At 45.4% G+C, this 24,295-nt stretch overlaps 1 protein-coding gene across 1 annotated transcript; it reads left to right on the top strand.

Annotated features, from left to right (window-relative positions):
- Positions 1–11,214: 11,214 nt before the first annotated feature.
- On the top strand, positions 11,215–14,889 carry LOC123439781 (50S ribosomal protein L1, chloroplastic). Its single transcript, XM_045116459.1, has 7 exons — positions 11,215–11,695; positions 11,787–11,966; positions 12,049–12,103; positions 12,659–12,786; positions 12,991–13,074; positions 14,238–14,363; positions 14,444–14,889. The coding sequence occupies exons 1-7, from the start codon at positions 11,363–11,365 to the stop codon at positions 14,579–14,581; spliced, it is 1,044 nt and encodes a 347-aa protein (XP_044972394.1). The 5' UTR covers positions 11,215–11,362; the 3' UTR covers positions 14,582–14,889.
- The last annotated feature ends 9,406 nt before the right edge of the window (positions 14,890–24,295 follow it).

Raw genomic sequence — 24,295 nt, 5'->3', positions numbered from 1 at the left:
GTGCTATTTGGAGTTTCTTCTTCTTCTTCTTACAGATTCGTGATTAGATCCACATACCCTTGTAGATTGCTCAGCAGGAAGCGTTAAGAAACGTGGGTGATGTAGTGGTACAGCTTCGTGATTCAAATCACCGTCGTCCCACGATCCGTTCCGATCTAGCGCCAAATGGACGGCACCTCCGCGTTCAGCACACGTACAGCTCGATGACGATCTCGGCCTTCTTGATCCAACAAGAGAGACAGAGAAGTAGATGAGTTCTCCGGCAGCGTGACGGCGCGCCGGTGTTGGTGATGATCTATTCCTGCAAGGCTCCGCCCGAGCTCCGTAGAAATCTAATCTAGAGGAAGAACTACGAGGTGTAGGTTTGAGTTGCACGTGGCAAAGTTGTGTCTCAAAAAGCCCTAAACCACTACTACATATAGGAGGAGGGGAAGGGCAAGCCTTGAGGCACAAGGGCCTCAAGGTGCGCTGGCCGCGAGGAGGAGAAGGACTCCTCCTCCAATTCGGTTTGGGAAGGAGGAGTCCTCCTCTTCCTTCCCACCTCCCTCTTTCCTTTTTTTTCTTCTTTTCTTTTGGTATTTTCTTATGTGGCGCCATAGCCCTCTTGGGCTGACTCCACCAGCCCAATAAGGACTTGGTGCGCCACCCTAGGGCCTTGGGCTCACTCCCGGGTGGGTGGGCCCCTCCCGATAAACACCCGGAACCCATTCGTCACTCCCGGTACACTACCGGTAATTCCCGAAACTTTCCGATGACCAAATGAAACCATCCTATATATCAATCTTTGTTTCCAGGACATTCTGGAAACCCTCGTGATGTCCGTGATCTCATCCGGGACTCCGAACAACATTCGGTAACCACACATATAACTCAACTATACTAAAAACATCATCGAACCGTAAGTGTGCAGACCCTGCGGGTTCAAGAACTATGTAGACATGACCTAGATGCCCATAATGGATATTACATATTCTCCGAAGATCTTATCGGTTGAACCTTAGTCTCAAGGATACATATAATCTCGTATGTCATTCCCTTTGTCCTTCGGTATGTTACTTGCCCGAGATTCGATCGTCAGTATCCGCATACCTATTTCAATCTCGTTACCGGCAAGTCTCTTTACTCGTTCCGTAATACAAGATCCCTTGACTTACACTTAGTCACATTGCTTTGCAAGGCTTGTGTGTGATGTTGTATTACCGAGTGGGCCCCGAGATACCTCTCCGTCACACGGAGTGACAAATCCCAGTCTTGATCCATGCTAACTCAACGGACACCTTCGGAGATACCTGTAGAGTACCTTTATAGTCACCCTATAACGTTGTGACATTTGATACACACAAGGTATTCCTCCTGTGTCAGTGAGTTACACGATCTCATGGTCATAGGAATGAATACTTGACACGTAGAAAACAATAGCAACAAAGTGACACGATCACATGCTACGTTTATAATTTGGGTCTTGTCCATCACATGATTCTCTAATGATGTGATCCCGTTATCAAGTGACAACACTTGCCTATGGCCAGGAAACCTTGACCATCTTTGATCAACGAACTAGTCAACTAGAGGCTCACTTGGGACACTGTGTTGTCTATGTATCCACACATGTATTTGAGTTTCCAATCAATACAATTCTAGCATGGATAATAAACGATTATCATGAACAAAGAAATATAATAATAACTAATTTATTATTGGCTCTAGGGCATATTTCCAGCAATCTCCCACTTGCACTAGAGTCAATAATCTAGTTCACATCACCATGTGATTTTAACGAATCCAACACCCATACAGTTCTGGGGTTTGATCACGTCTTGCTCGTGAGAGAGGTTTCACTCAACGGTTTCTAATCTTTCAGATCCATGTATGCTTTACAAATCATTATGTCATCTTATAGATGTTGCTACTACATGCTATTCAGAAATACTCCAAATATCTACTCTACGATACGAATCCGTTTTACTACTCAGAGTTATTCGGATTAGTGTCAAAGCTTGCATCGACGTAACCCTTTATGACGAACTCTTTAATCACCTCCATAATCGATTTTTTTTCCTTAGTCCACTAGTTACTAAGAATAACTTTGCCCGCTGTTTTAGTGATTCAATCCTTGATCACCTTTTGTACCCCTTGGCAGACTCATGGAAAGACACACATCAGGTGCGGTACACAGCTTGGCATACTTTAGAGTCTACGGCTAAGGCATAGAGGACGACCTTCATCCTTTCTATTTCTTCTGTCGTGGTCGGGCTTTTGAGTCTTACTCATATTCACATCTTACAACACAGCCAAGAACTCTTTATTTGTTGATCTATTTTGAACTCCTTCAAAAACTTGTCAAGGCATGCATTTCATTTGAAAGTTCTGTTTAGCATTTTGATCTATCTCCACACATCTTGATGCTCAATGTTCAAGTATCTCTATCCAGGTCTTCCTTTGAAAACCCCCTTTCAAACAACTTTTATGCTTTATAGAAATTCTACATTACTTCCGATCACCAATATGTCAACCACATATACTTATCAGAAATTCTATAGTGCTCCCACTCACTTCTTTGGAAATACAAGTTTTTCATAAACCTTGTACAAACCCAAAAGCTTTGATCATCTCATCAAAGCGTGTATTCCAACTCCGAGATGCTTGCATCAGTCCATAGAAGGATCGCTGGAGCTTGCATACTTGTTAGCATCCTTAGGATTGACAAAACCTTCTGGCTGTATCACATACAACCTTTCCTCAAGGAAACCGTCGAGGAAACAATGTTTTGACATCCTATGTGCAATATTTCACAAACAATGCAGCAATTGCTAACATAATTCCAACAAATTTTTAGCATCGCTACGAGTGAGAAAGTCTCATCATAGTCAACTCTCTGAACTTGTCAAAAACATCTTTGCAATTAGTCGAGCTTTTCTTAATCGTGACTTTTCACCATCATCATCTGACTTCCTTCTAAATATCCATCTGTACTTAATAGTCCTATGAACATCAAGTAGTTCTTCCAAAGTCTACACTTTGTTTTCATACATGGATCCTCTCTCGGATTTCATGGCCTCCAGCCATTTGTCGGAATCCGGGCCCACCATCGCTTCTCCATAGCTCATAGGTTCATTGTTGTTCAAGAACATGACCTCCAAGATAGGGGTACCGTACCATTCTGTAGTAGTGTGCGACCTTGTCGACCTACGAGGTTTGTAGTAACTTGATCCGAAGCTCAATGATCACCATCATCAGTTTCCACTGCAATTGGTGTAGGCGCCACACGAACAACTTCCTGCGCCCTGCTACACACTGGTTGAAGTGACGGTTCACTAACCTCATCAAGTTCCACCACCCTCCCACTCAATTCTTTCGAGAGAAACCTTTCCTCGAGAAAGGATTCATTTCTAGAAACAAAAACTTTGCTTCTGGATCTGAGATAGGAGATATACCCAACTATTTTGGATATCCTATGAAGATGCATTTATCCACTTTGGGTTCGAGCTTATCAGACTAAAACTTTTTCACATAAGTATCGTAGCCCCAAAATTTTAAGAAACGACAGCTTAGGTTTCTCCAAACCATAGTCTATACTGTGTCATCTCAAGGAAATACGCGGTGTCCTATTTAAAGTGAATGTTGTTGTCTCTAATGCATAACCCATAAACGATAGTGGTAATTCGATAAGAGACATCATAGTATGCACCATATCAAATAGGGCGCGACCGTGACATTCAGACACACCATCACACTATGGTGTTCTAGGTGGCATGAACTGCGAAACAATTTCCACATTGTCTTCACTGTGTACCAAAAACTCGCAACTCAGATATTCATCTCTATGATCATATCATAGACAGTTTATCCTCTTGTTACGATGATCTTCACTCTGAAATAGTTTTGAACTTTTCAATATTTCAGACTTGTGATTCATCAAGTAAATACTATTATATCTACTCAAATCGTCAGTGCAGTAAGAACATAACGATATCCACTGCGTGCCTCAGCACTCATTGGACTGCACACATAAAAAATGTATTGCATCCAACAAGTTACTTTCTTGTTCCATGAGGTATGATTTTGCATGTCTCAAGTGATTCAAAATCAAGTGAGTACAAACGACCCATCTGCATGGAGTTTCTTCATGCGTTTATACCAACAGGTACGGTTTGCATGTCTCAAATGTTTCAAAAATGAGTAAGTACAAAGATCCATCAGCATGGACCTTCTTCATGCATTTTACACCAACATGACTCAAGCGGCAGTGCCACAAGTAAGTAGTAATATCATTATTACTTTTATTCTTTTGACACCAATATTATGAACATGTGTAACACTACGGTCGAGATTCAATAAACCATTGTAGGTAATTATTGAAGCAAATAGAATAACCATTATTCTCTTTAAATGAATAATCGTATTACAATAAACACGATCCAATCATGTTCATGCTCAAAGCAAACACCAAATAACAATTATTTAGGTTTAACACCAATCCCGATGGTAGAGAGAGTGTGCGATGTTTGATCACATCAACCTTGGAAACACTTCCAACACTTATCGTCACCTCGCCTTTAGCTAGTCTCTGTTTATTCCGTAGCTTTTATTTCGAGTTACTAATCACTTAGCAATCGAACCGGTATCTAATACCCTCGTGCTACTAGGAGTACTAGTAAAGTGCACATCAATATCATGTATATCAAATATACTTTTGTTGACTTCGCCAGCCTTCTCATCTGCCAAGTATCTAGGGTAGCTCCGCCTCAGTGACCGTTCCCCTCATAACAGAAGCACTTAGTGTCGGGTTTGGGTTCAATCTTGGGTTTCCTCATTAGAGCAGCAACTGGTTTGCCATTTCATGAAGTATCCCTTCTAGCCCTTGCCCTTCTTGAAACTAGTGGTTTTACAAACCATCAACAATTGACGCTCCTTCTTGATTTCTACTTTCAAAGTGTCAAACATTGCGAATCGCTCAAGGATTATCATAAATATCCTTGATATGTTATAGTTCATCACGAAGCTCTAGCAGCTTAGTGGCAGTGACTTTGGAGAACCATCACTATCTCATGTGGAAGATTAACTCCCACTTGATTCAAGCGATTGTTGTACTCACACAATCTGAGAACATGCTCAACGATTGAGCTTTTCTCCTTTACTTTGTAGACAAAGAATCTTGTCGGAGGTCTCATACCTCTCAACAAGGGCACGAGCATGAAATATCAATTTCATCTCTTAGAACATCTCTTATGTTCCGTGACGTTTCAAAAACGTCTTTTGCGCCTTGCTTCTAAGCCATTAAGTATTACGCACTGAACTATCACGTAGTCATCAAAAACGTGTATGTCAGATGTTGACAACATCCACAGACGACGCTCGAGGTGCAGCACATCGAGTGGTGCATTAAGGAGATAAGCCTTCTACACAACAATGAGGACAATCCTCAATTTTACGGACTCAGTCCGCAAAGTTGCTACTATCATCTTTCAACTAAATTTTCTCTAGGAACATATAAAAAACAGTAGAGCTATAGCGCAAGCTACATCATAATTCGCAAAGACCTTTTGACTATGTTCATGATAATTAGAGTTTAACTAATCAAATTACTTAATAAACTCCCACTCAAAAAGTACATCTCTCTAGTCATTTGAGTGGTACATGATCCAAATCCACAAACTCAAGTCCGATCATCACGTGAGTTGAGAAAAGTTTCAGTGGTAAGCATATCTATGCTAATCATATCAACTATACGATTCATGCTCGACCTTTAGGTCTCATGTGTTCCGAGGCCATGTCTGCACATGCTAGGCTCGTCAAGTTTAACCTGAGTGTTACGCGTGTGTAACTATTTTGCACCCGTTGTATGTGAACGTTGAGTCTATCACACCCGATCATCACGTGGTGTCTCGAAACGAAGAACTCTCGCAACGGTGCACAGTCGGGAAGAGCACAATTTCGTCTTGAAATTTTAGCGAGAGATCACCTTATAATGCTACCGTCGTTCTAAGAAAAATAAGGTGCATAAAAGGATTAACATCACATGCAATTCATAAGTGACATGATATGGCCATCATCTTGTGCTTCTTGATCTCCATAACTTAAGCACCGACATGATCTTCTTGTCACCGGCGCCACACCATGATCTCCATCATCATGATCTCCATCAACATGTCGCCATCGAGGTTGTCGTGCTATCTATGCTATTACTACTAAAGCTACGACCTAGCAATATAGTAAACGCATCTGCAAACGCAAACGTTAGTTTAAAGACAACCCTATGGCTCCTGCCGGTTGCCGTAGCATCGACGTGCAAGTCGATATTAACTATTAAAACATGATCATCTCATACATCCAATATATCACATCACGTCATTGACCATATCATATCACAAGCATACCCTCCAAAAACAAGTTAGACGTCCTCTAATTTGTTGTTGCATGTTTTACGTGGCTGTTATGGGTATCTAGTATGATCGCGTCTTACTTACGCAAAAACCACAACGGAGATGTGCAAATTGCTATTTAACCTCTCCAAGGACCGCCTCGGTCAAAACCAATTCAACTAAAGTTGAAGAAACAGGCACCCGCTAGTCATCTTTATGCAACAAGGTTGCATGTCAATCGATGAAACTAGTCTCTCGTAAGCGTACGAGTTATGTCGGTCCGGGCCGCTTCAATCCAACAATACCGCCAAATCGATAAAAGACTAAGGAGGGCAGAAAATCGAACATCACCGTCCACAAAACCTTTTGTGTTCTACTCGAGATAACATCTATGCATGAACCTAGATCATGATGCCACCGTTGGGGAACGTTGCATGGGAAACAAAAAATTTCCTACGCACACGAAGACCTATCATGGTGATGTCCATCTACGAGAGGAGATTAGATCCACATACCCTTGTAAATCGCTCAGCCGGAAGCGTTAAGAAACGCGGTTGATGTAGTGGTACAGGTTCGTGATTCAAATCACCATCGTCCCATGATCCGTCCCACGATCCATTCCGATCTAGCGCCGAAAGGACGACACCTCCGAGTTCAGCACACGTACAGCTCGATGACGATCTCGGCCTTCTTGATCCAGCAAGAGAGACGGAGAAGTAGATGAGTTATCCGACAGCATGACAGCGCACCGGTGTTGGTGATGATCTATTTCTGCAGGGCTCCGCCCGAGCTCCGCATAAATCTAATCTAGAGGAAGAACTACGAGGTGTAGGTTTGAGTTGCACGTGGCAAAGTTGTGTCTCAAAAAATCCTAAACCACCACTATATATAGGAGGAGGGGAGGGGCAAGCCTTGAGGCACAAGGGCCTCAAGGTGCGCCAGCCGCCAGGAGGAGGAGGACTCCTCCTCCAATTCGGTTTGGGAAGGAGGAGTCCTCCTCTTCCTTCCCACCTCCCTCTTTCCTTTTTTCTTCTTCTTTTCTTTTGGTATTTTATTATGTGGTGCCATAGCCCTCTTGGGCTGACTCCACCAGCCCAATAAGGACTTGGTGCGCCACCCTAGGGCCTTGGGCTCACTCACGGGTGGGTGGGCCCCTCCCGGTAAACACCCGGAACCCATTCGTCAATCCCGGTACACTACCGGTAATGGCCAAAACTTTCCGGTGACCAAATGAAACCATACTATATATCAATCTTCGTTTCTGGACCATTCCGGAAACCCTCGTGACATCCGTGATCTCATCCGGGACTCCGAACAACATTCGGTAACCACACATATAACTCAACTATACTAAAACATCATCGAACCTTAAGTGTGCAGACCCTGCGGGTTCGAGAAGTATGTAAACATGACCCGAGACACTCCTTGGTCAATATCCAATAGCGGGACCTGGATGCCCATGTTGGATCCTACATATTCTCCGAAGATCTTATCGGTTGAACCTCAGTGTCAAGAATTCATATAATCCCGTATGTCATTCCCTTTGTCCTTCGGTATGTTACTTGCCCGAGATTCGATCGTCGGTATCCGCATACCTATTTCAATCTCGTTACCGGCAAGTCTCTTTACTCGTTCCATAATACAAGATCCCGTAACTTACACTTAGTCACATTGCTTTGCAAGGCTTGTGTGTGATGTTGTATTACCGAGTGGGCCCCGAGATACCTCTCCGTCACACGGAGTGACAAATCCCAGTCTTGATCCATGCTAACTCAACGGACACCTTCGGAGATACCTGTAGAGTACCTTTATAGTCACCCTGTAACGTTGTGACGTTTGATACACACAAGGTATTCCTCCGGTGTTAGTGGGTTACATGATCTCATGGTCATAGGAATGAATATTTGACACACAGAAAACAATAGCAACAAAATGACACAATCACATGTTACGTTTATAATTTGGGTCTTGTCCATCACATGATTGTCCTAATAATGTGATCCCGTTATCAATTTACAACACTTGCCTATGACCAGGAAACCTTGACCATCTTTGATCAACGAACTAGTCAACTAGAGGCTCACTAGGGACAGCGTGTTGTCTATGTATCCACACATGTATTTGAGTTTCCAATCAATACAATTCTAGCATGGATAATAAATGATTATCATGAACAAAGAAATATAATAATAACTAATGTATTATTGCCTCTAGGGCATATTTACAACAGGTACGGGTACCTAATCCCCTCTTCCTCCTTTTGTTCTTCTCTCTCCTCATATTTTTTATGTAATGAGCCCACGATTTCACCAATTTCTTCTTCCATAGATTCACGTAAAATATTATTCTCTTCTAGGGTATCACACATTCTCTCCATAAAATCCATCAATCTAAACATTGTGTTTATAATTTTCAAAGCAATATCCAAGTATGGTAAGTTTATCAGATCTGTAAAGGGCATCATCACATTTTTCATGCTTTTTAAACAAATATTCAGTTTCATAAGCACACTTGAAAGCAACAAATTCTTCTATTTTTACCACATCATAATGATCATATACACCATTAGCATAAGGAGCCAAGGTTTCATTATCATTAAATCAACATTGAAAGGGAAGATGTGGAGCCTTCATCTTGGAGCAACAAGTATAATCATATTTTAATCACACATTCCAAGCATACCACAACAACATTTTAATTAAACCCCATAAGTGTTTTCCTTTTTGAGACAAGCGATAATCCCTAAAGTATTTTCGATGATCCACAATATCTTTCATTATCAAGTTGAACGGGGATTCATCAGGATTATCAAAATAGTATTTAGTGTTTTCAACGTAACCAATATCGAGGGTTTTGGGTCCCCCATCTCCATGAGTAGCAAGTATAATATTTTTTGTCTTTCATGTTCCATTTCCATAACTAAAGATATAAAACAACTTAAAACAGAAAATAAAAATTACTTAGTGATAAAACAAAAAAGCACACACGAGAATATTCACCTTACGTGATTACTCCCGAGCAACGGCACCCGAACATGTCTTGATAACTCACAAGTATAGGGAATTATTTGAAGTCTCACTCGGACGTACATAGTCACTCAGACAACATTCAGTTAGTGAGATGCGCACTAGCACTCGAACCAAGGCGAGGCGTGGACGACGAAGGGACTGCAACGACCGAGGGACTTAACCTCTCACATAAAGCGCATTGTTGTCTAACGTTATCAGTAAGGATGCTGTTAGAGCTGTTTTTATCAGTAACTTCCTTAGTTAATGTCATTTAATGCCCTTATTATGGCACGCCGCGGGCCTAACAAACTCTATATAAGCTGCCCCGGTGCTCTTGGACAAGGGTTAAGCACCCTGTGTATTCACACCTTTCATAAGCAAACATAAGCCTCTAGACTTGAGACGTAGGGTCTTTACCACTTTTTAGTGAGGCCTGAATTCGTACATCCGAGTGCTATAACTATGCCATATCTAGGCTCCGCCCCTCCATTCGTATCCTTGGTACTATTGTCAAGTTTGTTCACTCGACTCCGGTCACAAAAATTGACCCAGCCGGACCCCTCAAACAGGCCTCAAACACCCGGACTGACCGGCACCCTTTTATATCCAACCCAAATATGGTGCGAATATGGGAAGCCATGGCAAGCCCGGGCATACCCGCACTAGCCCGCATCAATCCCACATATATTCATCCACATCTGCTCATCATACTAAACCCTAACCGCTTCACTCCACTCCCATCCGCCATCCAAGCTCACCTTCGACGATATTCGGCCTTCTCCGTCATGGCGGGCAGCGGACGCAAGTCCTTCATCTCCAGATCCATCGATCACGAGCTCATCCCACGCGGCCTTGAGGAGGAGATGGTTGTCCGGCTTGCGCTCCACCGCTCCCGGGAGGCGGACACCCTTCGACACGGCGCGGACTTGCAGTGCTGGGAATCCATTGCGTCGGCTCACCCGATGCCTGGATCAGGCGCCACTGCCTCACCGAAGGCGGTGCAGTCCGTTTGACATTCAAACGCCGCGGCAACCTCTAACATGGTGCGGCGTGCCCGCCTTATGAGGCAGCGGGCGCGGGAGGTGACAGAGGCCCTAGTGGCGATAGATGTTGGAGAGGCAGAGTCACATTCTTTGGCGCCTTGTATAATGCACGGACACGAGACTGCAACCGCGTCGTGGTCGACATCATCTCCTCCTAGAAAGGATCCGTCATCGACCTAACGTCCACCGGCACCGTCCGGGTCACGGGCTCCGACGAGGAAGAGTAGGGCATGGGAGACGGCGGGAGCTCCACTCACGTGAGCCCACTAGTGTCCCATGTCCTACTCTACCTCGCCAGCGACCGGACCGACATTGTGAGGACGCAGCCGACCGTCGGACATGGGCATAGCGGAGCCGGACAAGCTCCGCTTAGTATTAGGTTTACGTTGCATGTAATAATATATATTTGAGATTTCTAATTTAAAATGTTCGGTTGTAAAATGTATTATTTAAGACGTGACTGATCAATATCCACGAACGCGTTCCGATGCGTCCGCGTGCGTTTGATGGATCGGATTTGTAAGTTGCGGGTGTAGATATAGATGTTCTAAGTAGCGCACACGCCCTACTGGACACGAATTGCTGCAACGATTAGTGCACTCTCGAACTAGCCGAACTGCAGGCGTGACAAAGGAGCGAGCGCAGCCACACACGGCCCCGCCCCCACACGACGAAGCCCCCGCCGCGTCCACCGCACACTTTCCGCGCCCCCCTCGGCCTCGGCACGGGTCTCGGCCGAGCCAAATCAGGCGCCGAGTCCGTTCCCTTTCCCTCCCTCCACCGGGTCGGTCCGGGCGACGAAGCCCTATCCGGTGCGCGTCCACCTCACCCGAGGCCCATCGGTTCGCTTCCTTCGTTATAACACTCCGCGCTCCCACACTCCGGCTATAATCATCCACCCGCTCTTATCTCCTCTTCCTCTTCCTCCCTCCCCCCCACCACCCCCGCCATGGCCACAGCCGCGGCCTGCGCGTCCTCCCTCCTCGCGCCGCCCTCCGCCTCGTGCGCGGGGACGGCCGCGTCCGGCGCGCTCTTCCCCACCTCCGTGCCCTCGTTGCGTGCGTACCCGCGGCTTCTCCTCGCGTTCCGCCGCCCCGCCGCCGCCGCCGTCGCCGACCCGCAGGGCGCCGCCGTGCTAGAGGAGGAGGACGACGAGACGCCCGTCCAGTTCGATGACGTCGACGATGATTACGAGGACGGCTACGGCGGCCGCGGCCCCGCTTTCACGGCCCCCACCCGGCCGCGCACCGGCAAGGCCGCCCTCCCGCTTAAGCGCGACCGTGTACGCCACGGAACCCCCCGCGCACATCATTTATCTTCTGTATGGCTCTCATTTTGGACGGCTGGGTGATGTTGGTCTCGAATGCGTGCAGACGAGGTCTAAGAGATACCTCGAGATACAGAAGCTGAGGGAGAGCAAGAAGGAGTACGACGTGCCCATGGCCATCTCGCTCATGAAGCAGGTCGCCAACACCCGTTTCGTCGAGTCTGCAGAGGCGCATTTCCGTATGAACCTCGACCCCAAGTACAATGACCAGCAACTCCGGGCCACGGTACGCATCATTTCATTTCTACTTTCTGTTGTTTCTTCTCTCTCTTCCGTTGTTTGATTTGTGTTTTTGTTTGTGACCGCAGGTCAATTTGCCCAAGGGGACGGGGCAGACCGTGAAAATTGCAGTTCTCACCCAAGGTGAGTGGCCACTCGTTGCGTGTTATTTGGAGATAGTTATTGCCCAATCCGTGCAAATTGCACTATATGATGCACGTGCTAATGCAAGGAGTTGATCGAGTTCGGAGCATGCTGACTTCAGTTTAATTGGTCAATATGTTAATTTCTTTTTAGAGCACCAACAGACAACCCATGAACTTGCCTTCCACCTAGGCTTGTTTATCTACAGTATTCAGTGGATAAATATTATGCTTACAGTTATCTTGCTCTTCTTTTGGAGTTGAAAAGCCATAAATGTATCAGAATTGAACGTTCATTGGGTTGATGCAAACTTGTGCTCATGATGTTCAATCAGTTTACATCATGTTCATGATGTTTCTAGTTCTGTTCATACACTTGGGATGTTAGTTGGCATACCACCTTGGTTTCAGTGTCTTGTTGGCAATGATGCATAGAGCCATAGACTTGTTGAATAGTCTAAACTTCCATTTCACAAATTTTTGTTGTACTATATTCTTATCTTACTATGCTCAGAAAATTGGCTGCCTTATATAGTCATTGCCTAATGTCTTGCAGGTGAGAAGATAGATGAAGCGAGGGCTGCAGGAGCTGATATTGTTGGCTCAGATGACTTGATTGAACAAATAAAAGGAGGATTCATGGAGTTTGACAAATTGATTGCATCACCTGATATGATGCCTAAGGTATGCCATATTTAGCTAAGCAACCTGTCAGACACTTCAGCATGTACCTTGCACGGAAAGAGAATTTGAGATTATGAATTTTACTAGGAAATAATACGGTGATACCTTTTTATTTGTCATGATGGGCAAACATATTCCATTGTAACATGTTTTTTTTTCTTTTGTTGTATTGCATTCCCTTTACTCGAACATTCCCTTTCTCAGGTTGCTAGCTTGGGTAAGATTCTAGGACCAAGAGGATTGATGCCCAACCCCAAAGCTGGCACTGTTTCTCCAAACATTACTCAGGTACTTGCAGACTTTATTTGATTTCCCGTAAATATTGCTTGTGAATCATTAATCATGTCTATGTTGTTTGGATTGGGTGTTGCGATAGTGACAGTGGGTGAAAAGTAGATGGTGGCCATCCACCTTCAGTACTCAGATATCCATACGTTGCTTCCTTGGCTAATTGCTTATATTAGCTGAAGGCTCGCATATAGAGAAAGGTATTGTGCAACTCGAATGCACAGTTTGGTTGTGCTAGGGAAAGTCAAGGCAGTGGGGAAGTTGATTTTACTGACTGAAATGTAGAGAGGAAAGTAGAGGATGCTGATGTGGATTTGGAGGGCATAGGAACAATAATAATCAACCTAAGGCAGAGTGGAGTTGATGGATTTTAGCGCTTAGTCTCAAAGCCTTATAGTACCTGAAAACACTTAGGACTGCATAAGTAGGACTAACATCATTCTTTTATTTGTATAGCAAATAGGTTGCATTTCTTACTGAATACCCGAGTGTTAATCTATATTCATCCTGGCAAGAAGACTATCATAACACTGCAGCTATACAGAACTTTAGCAACACATACACTACAACCTGGATATAAGTTGTTAACACTAATAAATGATCCTACTCACACCCTGTATTCATAGACTCTTTTTTGTCATATTGCAACATCGATCTGGCTATGGTCTGCCATGTGATATATCTTTTCACTGCTAGTCGTCTCCGAAGTAAGTTTGCAGCTGAACAAGGTGGTATCCTATTTGCAGGCTTTTCTATGCAAAAGTGGTCCTTTATTTTTGCCGATCGCAAATAAGTCATTGTAGAATATGTGCCAGTAAAAAAAAAGTAGGTTTGACCATCAATGTAGGAAGAATTATGTAAATAGTCGCATGAATCTGGCATCACTAGATTCATCACTAAATATATTTCCATACTGCATACTTATATCATTTATACTAGCAACATAGTATGGGATAAATTAGCTGTTGAAGCGGTATGGATACCTTGAAGGCCGTGTTAGCATCAAGAAGGACCCAATAATCGAGAGTATTATTCGATCTGTTTATGCTGTATCAGCATAAAATCGTGCCAATCAACCCAATCTTAGGAATTATACTGATCATGCAAAACAGTCGAATTAAACTAAGTGATGAAGTTTATGCTGATGGTGCAAATGGTTCCAGGCTATCGATGAGTTCAAGAAAGGTAAAGTTGAATTCAGAGTTGATAAGACAGGGATTGCTCACATTCCTTTTGGCAAGGTTAACTTCCCTGAAGAAGACCTTATTGCAAACTTCATGGCTGTTGTTGTAAGATATCTGCTCTTATAAACATCTCTTTGTTATCACTCAGAGTTTATGTTCACTTACCTTTTGCTATCTCTTCCCAGCGCTCTATTGAGAGGAACAAGCCATCTGGTGCAAAAGGGATATACTGGAAAACGGCATATGTATGCTCATCAATGGGACCTTCAATCAAGCTAAACATAAAAGAAATGCTCGACTATGGCGCAGATTCGTCTAACTAGATGTCACCACGAGCACCAATTAAGTCACTGGGCATTTGCTTACCAATTTCACAGGCTTGACCATCCATCCCTTGTGATAAATACACTGAGAAACACGACTGTGGGGGAAGACTGGGAGTGCTTAGGTACAGTTTTTTTTAGTTTCACGGGCATCCAACATCAGCACTTAAACAATGCCCTGATCGACAAACAGGCGAGACGTTTGTATTTATGAGCGGATTATGCATGCACTTATAGATGTCCTTTTGCCTGATATTTGTTGTAATGTTCATCATTATGTCAATAGTCATCCTTGAGCTTCAGCCAAATATCATGTCCTCACCCGACATTATTGTTAAGTTGTTGTGGTTCTTGAACCATACTTTTTCCGAACTATTGTAGGAGTACAACTTGTGTAAAGGAAGAGTGAATTGTAGAAAACATCGATAACGAAGGCCAGGATTACAGGAACCATAATTCTATAGTTTTGTGTCAAAAACCACTAATTTCAAGGTTGTTTTTTTTTGCAAGAAACATTAGTAGGTGGCTTAGGCTGTTTTAAGCATGATTATGACAGCTGGGTCCTGCTGGACAGGGTGACATGGCAAATAGCGATGGGTCGCAAATAGATAGAATGGAAGGAACTACATTGTAAAAGGGCCCAAGAGGATACAGTTCTCTTTCCATTAAAAAAAGGAGGATAAGAGCATCTCTAGCATACCCTTTACAAGGCTAGCCCTTACAAGGGTTTTACAACTCGTGGTTTCGATCGGATAAGGGTCTAAAATTGTTGTGGCGGAACAGAAATTGCATCTAAAACTGTAAAAATGGAGCTCACCGGACGCCTACCCTAACCTTAAACTGACCAAAATGAGCTCATCACAGCCCTGCGGGTGTGGTAGCGATCAATCCTCGTCGAAGGTTAGGTTGATGTACATCGCCTCTTGCGCTTTGGCTTCACGGCGCCAGTCCTCCCCCTTCTCGTCGAACTCGTGCGCCTTCGTGAGCCCCTTCTCATATAGTACGACATCGCGAGCGAGGATGGCGGCCTTCATGGCGTCCGCCTCCGTCGGGGGGAGGCAATCCTTCGGCCGACCATGCCATTGCCCCGCCACTTCGGCTCTGCATCCGCCTTCGGCTCCCTATTTACCGCGCGGAGCCGGGGGGGGGGGGGGAGCTCCTTCGGCTCCCTTTTCATCGGAGTGAGTGGCGAACGGGAGATCGACGCCCCGACGGAGATGCCCGCGGTGGAGGAGAGCCGTGCCTGCCTGCGGTCGTATACCTCCGTCTCGCGATTGTTGGAAATATGCCCTAGAGGCAATAATAAAATAGTTATTATTATATTTTCCTGTTCAAGATAATCGTTTATTATCCATGCTAAAATTGTATTGATTGGAAACTCAAATACATGTGTGGATACGTAGACAACACACTATCCCTAGTAAGCCTTTGATGGGCTAGCTCGTTGATCAAAGATGGTGAAGGTTTCCTGACCATAGACATGAGTTGTCATTTGATAAAGGGATCACATCATTAGGAGAATGGTGTCATGGACAAGACCCAAACTCTAAACGTAGCATATGATCGTGTCAGTTTACTGCTACAGTTTTCTGCATGTCAAGTATTTGTTCCTATGACCATGAGATCATGCAACTCCCGTACACCGGAGGAATACCTTGGGTGTATCAAACGTCACAACGTACCTGGGTGACTATAAAGGTGCTCTACAGGTATCTCCAAGGATGTCTGTTGGGTTGGCATGAATCAATACTGGGATTTGTCACTCCGTATGACGAAGAGGTATCTTTGGGCCCACTCGATAATACAACATCATAATGAGCTTGCAAGAAATGTAACTAAGGAGTTGGTCGCGGGATCTTGTATTATGGAACGAGTAAAGAGACTTGCCGGTAATGAGATTGAGCTAGGTATGGAGATATCAACGATCGAATCTCGGGCAAGTAACATACCGATAGAGAAAGGGTACAACATACGAGATTGATTGAATCCTTGACATTGAGGTTCAACCGATGGAAGATCTTCGTAGAATGTGTAGGAACCAATATGGGCATCCACGTCCCGCTATTGGTTATTGATCGGAGAGTGTCTCGGTCATGTCTACATAGTTCTCGAACCCGCATGGTCTACACACTTAAGGTTCGGTGACGATATAAGCATAACTGAGTCATAGTGTTGGTGACCGAAGGTTGTTCGGAGTCCCGGATGAGATCCTCGACGTGACGAGGAACTCCGGAATAGTCCGGAGGTGAAGATTGATATATAGGATGAAGGTCATCGCAGTCCGGAAGTGTTCCGAGGCGTACCGAGGGATTCACGGAGTGCCGAAAGGGGTTTTGGGAGGCCCCGACAATTGTTTGGGAGCCTCATGGGCCAAGGAGAGGGGGCACCACAGCCCACCAGGGGGCTGGGCGCAACGCCTCTCCCCATCCCACTTAGGCCAAGGGGGGGGGGGGGGGTGGGCCTCCTTGGGGCGCCGCCAGCCCAACTTGGGTGGCAAGGAAACCAAGTGGGGGGGACCTAACCCTAGCAACCGCCACCCCCTCCCTTGGCCGCCGGCCCCTAGGGTTAACCCTAGGGCACCCTTCCCTCTCCCGTCTCATATATATAGAGAGGTAGAGAGGGGGCAGCCACACGACAATCTTGCCGCGACGCTGCCCCTCCTCTCCCTCGCAGTTTCTCTCCTCCATAACCCCACGACGAAGCCCTGCCAAGCTATCACCACCAACACCTCACCACACCGTCGTGCTGTCGGAGGACTTGGGTTGGTACTTCATCATCGTTCGCTGGATCGAGGAGGTGAAGGCGTCACCAAGCTGTACGTGTGTTGAATGCGGAGGTGTTGTCCGTTTGGCACTTGATCGGGAGATTGCAGGACATTTTGTGATTCGATCCCGAAGACCTACCACTACATCAACCGCATTGTTGAACGCTCCAGCTTAGCGATCTAAAAAGGTATGTAGAACCAAACTCTCCACTCGTAGATGATGATCTCCATAGATTGATCTTGCTGAGCGTAGGAAATTTCTTTGTTTCCCATGCAACGTTCCCCTTCAGCGACGGCGGTGGCTCAAGGGATCGCTTGGTGTATTTCACGGCATCCCTCTTCCTCGCGGCGTCGGAGGCAACACATCGCGCCCGCTCGGGGTCGTTGCCACTGCCGACGCCACGGCCCGTCGACCACATCTCGCGCCACATCTAGAGGAGAGAAAGGGGAGCGAGGTCATCGGCGACAAGAAATTGAGCGGTGGATTTTGGATTTGCGGCAGTGCGCGGGTAGGGTTTCGTCCCGTATCCGAGCCGCAAACCCTTAGATATACTACACGTCACGGGGAGGGATTTGCGGGCAATTGTAAAAACATTTACGGGCCGAGCGACTATGCGGTCTCTCATGTGGCAACAAAATAGGCCATACTCGTATAGTCGCCAGATTTTTATAGTTTGCCCCATTTTAAGGGCTATCCTACATATGCTCTTGTTGGGTAACGTAGCATAAATTCAAAATTTTCCTACGCCATATTCAGATCTTCCTATGGAGAGACCAGCAATGAGAGAGGGGTGAGTGCATCTTCATACCTTTGAAGATCGCTAAGCGGAAGCGCTGCTAGAACGCGGTTGATGGAGTCGTACTCGCGGCGATTCAGATCGCGGTGTTATTCCGATCTAGTGCCGAACCACGGCACCTCCGCGTTCAACACACGTGCAGCCCGGTGACGTCTCCCGCACCTTGATCCAGCAAGGAAGGGGGAGAGGTTGGGGAAGATCTCCGACAGCACGACGACATGGTGTCGATGGAGAGACGAGGTCTCCCGGTACGGCTTCGCCAAGCACCATGGGAGGAGGAAGGAGAGGAGCAGGGCTGCGCCGAGGGAGAGAAGAAACCGTGTGCAAAACAACCCCAAACCCCTAGGTATATATAGGAGGAGGGTAGGGGGGTGCCACCCCTAGGGTTCCCACCCTAGGTGGTGCGGCAGCCCCCCCAGATGGGAGGTGCGGCGGCCAAGGCAGGGGGAGGGGGTGGCGCACCCCTAGGTGGGCCTTAGGCCCACCAAACGCCTAGGATTTCCCCCCTCTCCACCTCCTGGGCCTTAGGCCCCTTTGTGGGAGGCGCACCAGCCCACTTTGGGCTAGTTTCCCTCCACCTTTTGGCCCATGCTACCTCTTGGGGCTGGTGGCCCCTCCCGGTGGACCCCCGGGACCATTTCCGGTGGTCCCGGTGGTCCCGGTACGCTACCGGTACATTTCCGGTGTCCAAAACCATCCATACTATATATCAATCTTTACCTCCGGACCATTCCGGAGCTCCTCGTGTCGTCCGGGATCTCATCCGGGACTCCTAACAACTTTCGGTAACCTCGTATAACAATTCCCTATAACCCTAGCGTCATCGAACCTTAAGTGTGTAGACCCTACGGGTTCAGGAAACAGGCATACATGACCGAGACACCTCGCCGACCAATAACCATCAGCGGGGTCTGGATACCCATGGTGGCTCCCACTTGCTCCACGATGATCTCATCGGATGAACCACGATGTCAAGGATTCAATCAATCCCGTATATTATTCCCTTTGTCTGTCGGTATAGAACTTGCCCGAGATTCGATCGTCGGTATACCTATACCTTGTTCAATCTCATTACCGGTAAGTCTCTTTACTCATTCTGTAGCACGTCATCCTGTGACTAACTTCTTAATCACATTGAGCTCATGATGATGTTCTACCGAGTGGGCCCAGAGATACCTCTCCGTCACGCGGAGTGACAAATCCCGATCTCGATTCGTGCCAACCCAACAGACACTTTCAGAGGTACCCGTAGTGCACCTTTATAGTCACCCAGTTACGTTGTGACGTTTGATACACCCAAAGCACTCCTACGGTATCCGGGAGTTGCACAATCTCACGGTCGAAGGAAAAGACACTTGACATTAGAAAAGCTTTAGCATACGAACAATATGATCTAGTGCTATGCTTAGGATTGGGTCTTGTCCATCACATCACTCTGCCAATGATGTGATCCCGTTATCAATGACATCTAATGCCCATGATCAGGAAACCATGATCATCTATTGATTAACGAGCTAGCCAACTAGAGGCTTGCTAGGGACACATTGTGATCTATTTATTCACACATGTATTACTGTTTCTTGTTAATACAATTATAGCATGAACAATAGACGATTGTCATGAACAAGGAAATATGATAATAACCATTTTATTATTGCCTCTAGGGCATATTTCCAACAGTCTCCCATTTGCACTAGAGTCAATAATCTAGTTACACTGTGATGTATCGAACACCCATAGCATTATGGTGTTGATCATGTTTTGCTCGAGGAAGAGGTTTAGTCAATGGGTCTGCAACATTCAGATCCGTGTGTACTTTACAAATATCTATTACTCCACTCTAGACATGGTCCTGGATGGAGTTGTAGCGGCGTTTGATGTGCTTGGTCTTCCGGTGAAACCTGGGCTCCTTGGCTATGGCAATGGCCCCAGTGTTATCACATAAGAGTGTCATTGGACCCGACGCACTTGGAACCACTCCAAGGTCGGTGATGAGCTCCTTCATCCAAATTCCTTCATGAGCCGCTTCTGAAGCAACTATGTACTCCGCTTCACATGTAGAGGAAAGCTACAGAGCTCCCACTCACTTTCTTGTACAGACAGGCTTCTCCATAAACCTGTATGAACCCAAACGCTTTAATCACCTCATTAAAGCGAATGTTCCAACTCTGAGATGCTTGCACCAACCCATAGATGGAGCGCTGGAGCTTGCACGCTTTGTTAGCACCCTTAGGGCCGACAAAACCTTCTGGTTGCATCATATACAACTCTTCCTTAAGATTCCCGTTAAGGAACGTTGTTTAGACGTCCATTTGCCAAATTTCATAATCTTAAAAGGCGGCAATTGCTAACATGATTCAGACTGACTTCGGCTTCGCTACAGGAGAGAAAGTCTCTTTGTAGTCAACTCATTGAATTTGTCGAAAACCCTTTGCGACAAGTCGAGCTTTATAAACGGTCACATTACCGTTTGCATTAGTCTTATTCTTGAAGATACATTTATTTTCTATGGCTCGGCGATCATCAGGAAAGTCCACTAAAGTCCATACTTTATTCTCATACATGGATCCTATCTCGGATTTCATAGCCTCAAGCCATTTGTTGGAATCCGGGCCCGCCATTGCTTCTTCATAGTTCGAAGGTTCACCGTTGTCTAACAACATGATTTCCATCACAGGGTTGCCGTACCACTCTGGTGCGGAACGTACCCTTGTGGACCTTCGTGGTTCAGTAGCAACTTGATCTGAAGCTTCATGATCATCATCATTAACTTCCTCTTCAGTTGGCGTAGGCGCCATAGGAACAATTTCTCGTGCTGCGCTACTCTCCGGTCCGAGAGGGGGTGTAATTACCTCATCAAGTTCTACTTTCCTCCCACTTACTTCTTTCGAGAGAAACTCTTTCTCTAGAAAGGATCCGTTCTTGGCAACAAAGGTTTTACCTTCGGATCTAAGATAGAAGGTACACCCAATAGTTTCCTTAGGGTATCCTATGAATATCATTTCTCCGCTTTGGGTTCGAGCTTCTCTGGTTTAAGTTTCTTCACATAAACATCGCAACCCCAATCTTTAAGAAACAACAACTTAGGTTTCTTGCCAAACCATTGTTCCTACGGTGTCGTCTCAACGGATTTAGACGGTGCCCTATTTAAAGTGAATGCTGCAGTTTCTAATGCGTATCCCCAAAATGATAGCGGCAAGTCGGTAAGAGACATCATAAATCGTACCATATCTAATAAAGTGCGATTACAACGTTCATACACTCCGTTGCGTTGCGGTGTGCCAGGCGGCGTTAGTTGTGAAACGATTCCACACTTCCTTAGTTGTGTGCCAAACTCGTGACTCAAATATTCTCCTCCACGATCAGATCGTAGACACTTAATTTTTCTGTCACGTTGATTCTCAACCTCACTCTGAAATTCCTTGAACTTTTCAAACGTCTTAGATTTGTGCTTCATCAAGTAGATATACCCATACCTACTTAAATCATCGGTGGGAGTGAGAACATAACGATAGCCACCGCGAGCTTCAACGTTCATTGGACCACACAGATCAGTATGTATTGTTTCCAATAAGTCGGTCCCTCTCTCCATTATTCCTGAGAATGGAGTCTTAGTCATCTTGCCCATGAGGCACAGTTCGCATGTGTCAAATGATTCAAACTCAAGAGACTCTAATAGTCCATCAGTATGGAGCTTCTTCATGCGCTTAACACCGATATGACCAAGGCGGTAGTGCCACAAGTATGTGGGACTATTATTATCAACTTTACATCTTTTGGTACTCACACTATGAATATGTGTAACATCATGATCAAGATTCATCAAGAATAACCCTTTTACCAGCGGAGCATGACCATAAAACATATCACTCATATAAATAGAACAACCATTATTCTCTGACTTAAATGAGTAGCTGTCTCGCATTAAGCAAGACCCTGATACAATATTCATGCTCAAAGATGGTACTAAATAACAATTATTAAGGTTTAAAACTAATCCCGACGGTAGATGTAGAGGTAGCGTGCCGACGGCGATCACATCGACCTTGGAGCCATTCCCGACGCGCATCGTCACCTCGTCCTTGGCCAGTCTCCACTTATTTCGCAGTTCCTGCTTTGAGTTGCAAATGTGAGCAACAACACCGGTATCAAATACCCAGGAGCTACTACGAGCGCTGGTAAGGTACACATCAATAACATGTATATCACATATACCTTTAACGTTGCCGGCCTTCTTGTCCGCTAAGTACTTGGGGCAGTTCCGCTTCCAGTGACCTTTTCCCTTGCAATAGAAGCACTCAGTCTCAGGCTTGGGTCCATTCTTTTTCTTCTTCCCAACATCTGGCTTACCGGGCGCGGCAACGGCTTTGTCGTCTTTCTTGAAGTTCTTCTTACCCTTGCCCTTCTTGAAACTTGTGGTCTTGTTGACCATCAACACTTGATGCTCTTTCTTGATTTCTACCTCTGCAGACTTGAGCATCGAGTACAACTCGGGAATGGTCTTCTCCATCCCTTGTATGTTGTAGTTCAGCACAAAACCTTTGTAGCTTGGTGAGAGAGACTGGAGGATTCTGTCAATCATAGCATCATCCGGAAGTTTGCCTCCAAGTGAAGTCAGACGACCGTGTAACCCAGACATTTTGAGTATGTGCTCACTGACAGAACTGTTCTCCTCCATCTTACAGCTAAAGAACTTGTCGGAGACTTCATATCTCTCGACACGGGCATGAGCTTGAAAAACCAGTTTCAGCTCTTGGAACATCTCATATGCACCGTGTTGCTCAAAACGCCTTTGGATCCCCGTTTCCAAACTGTATAACATGCCACACCTGACCAAAGAGTAGTGATGTTTGCTGTGTATCCGTTGCAACGGCGCCAAAAATAGTTGTGTCGACGGCACCAGGAATCCTTCAGCTACGGCTACGCCTCAAGGGACTTCCTAGGCAAGTATGCAAAGGATTTCCCCCGTGGCCTTGGAGCCTTGCGTTGGTGTTCCCTCGAAGCGGAAAGGGTGATGTAGCACAGCGACGGTAAGTATTTCCCTCAGTTGGAGAACCAAGGTATCCATCCGGCGGAAGAGTATCTCAAGATCCTGCACAAACTCAAAAGCTTGCACCCAACGCTATGAAGGGGTTGTCAATCCCTTATAGATTGTTTGCCAAGTGAGAACTGAAAGCAAAAAAGTAACAAAGCAAAGTAAAAGGGGAGATATAAACGATGGATGTGAATAGAACCGCGGGCCGTAGTGTTTACTAGTGACTTCTCTCATAAAAGCAAGTAAACGGTGGGTGAACAAATTACTGTCAAGCAATTGATAGAACTGTGCAGAGTCGTGACGATATCTATGCAATGATTATTTCTATATGCATCACGTCCGAAACAACTAGACCGATACTTTCTGCATCTACTACTATTACTCCACACGTCGACCGCTATCCAGCATGCATCTAGTGTATTAAGTCCATAAGAACAGAGTAACGCCTTAAGCAAGATGACATGATGTAGAGGGATAATCTCAAACCAATGATAAAACCCCATCTTTTTACCCTTGATGGCAACTGCTTGATGTATAATAAGTTAGTCCCAAAAATATATAAAAAGGTACATAAAACATACAAAGAAGGCAAGATAACAGCGTGAAACCATAAAAAATTATAGATACGTTTGAGACGTATCAAGTAGTCATCACTCCGTGTTTGCCAGACGTTTAGAATGTCCTGGGCTGCTGTGGGAGTGGGAGGGTCACCTAGCGGCGCATCAAGGAAATAAGCCTATTTAGCTGCTTCAAGGATGAGCTTCAAGTTGCGGACCCAGTCCGCATAGTTGCTACCATCATCTTTCAGCTCGTTTTTCTCTAGGAATGCGTTGAAATTGAGGTTGACGTTGGCCATCTACAATATTTATAAAGACAACTTTTAGACTAAGTTCATGACAATTAAGTTCATTTAATAAAATTAAGTATGAACTCCCACTTAAATCGACATCCCTCTAGTCATCTAAGTGATACATGATCCATGTTGACTAACCCGTGTCCGATCATCACGTGAGACGGACTAGTCACCATGGTGAGCAACTTCATGCTGATCGTATTCAACCATACGAATCATGTTCGACCTTTCGGTCTCTTGTATTTGAGGTCATGTCTGTACATGC

Source organism: Hordeum vulgare, chromosome 1H (assembly GCF_904849725.1).
Source record: "Hordeum vulgare subsp. vulgare chromosome 1H, MorexV3_pseudomolecules_assembly, whole genome shotgun sequence".
Classification (NCBI taxonomy): domain Eukaryota; kingdom Viridiplantae; phylum Streptophyta; class Magnoliopsida; order Poales; family Poaceae; genus Hordeum; species Hordeum vulgare.
Note: the sequence above shows the minus strand (reverse complement) of the source record. Positions and strands in the feature narration are given on the sequence as shown.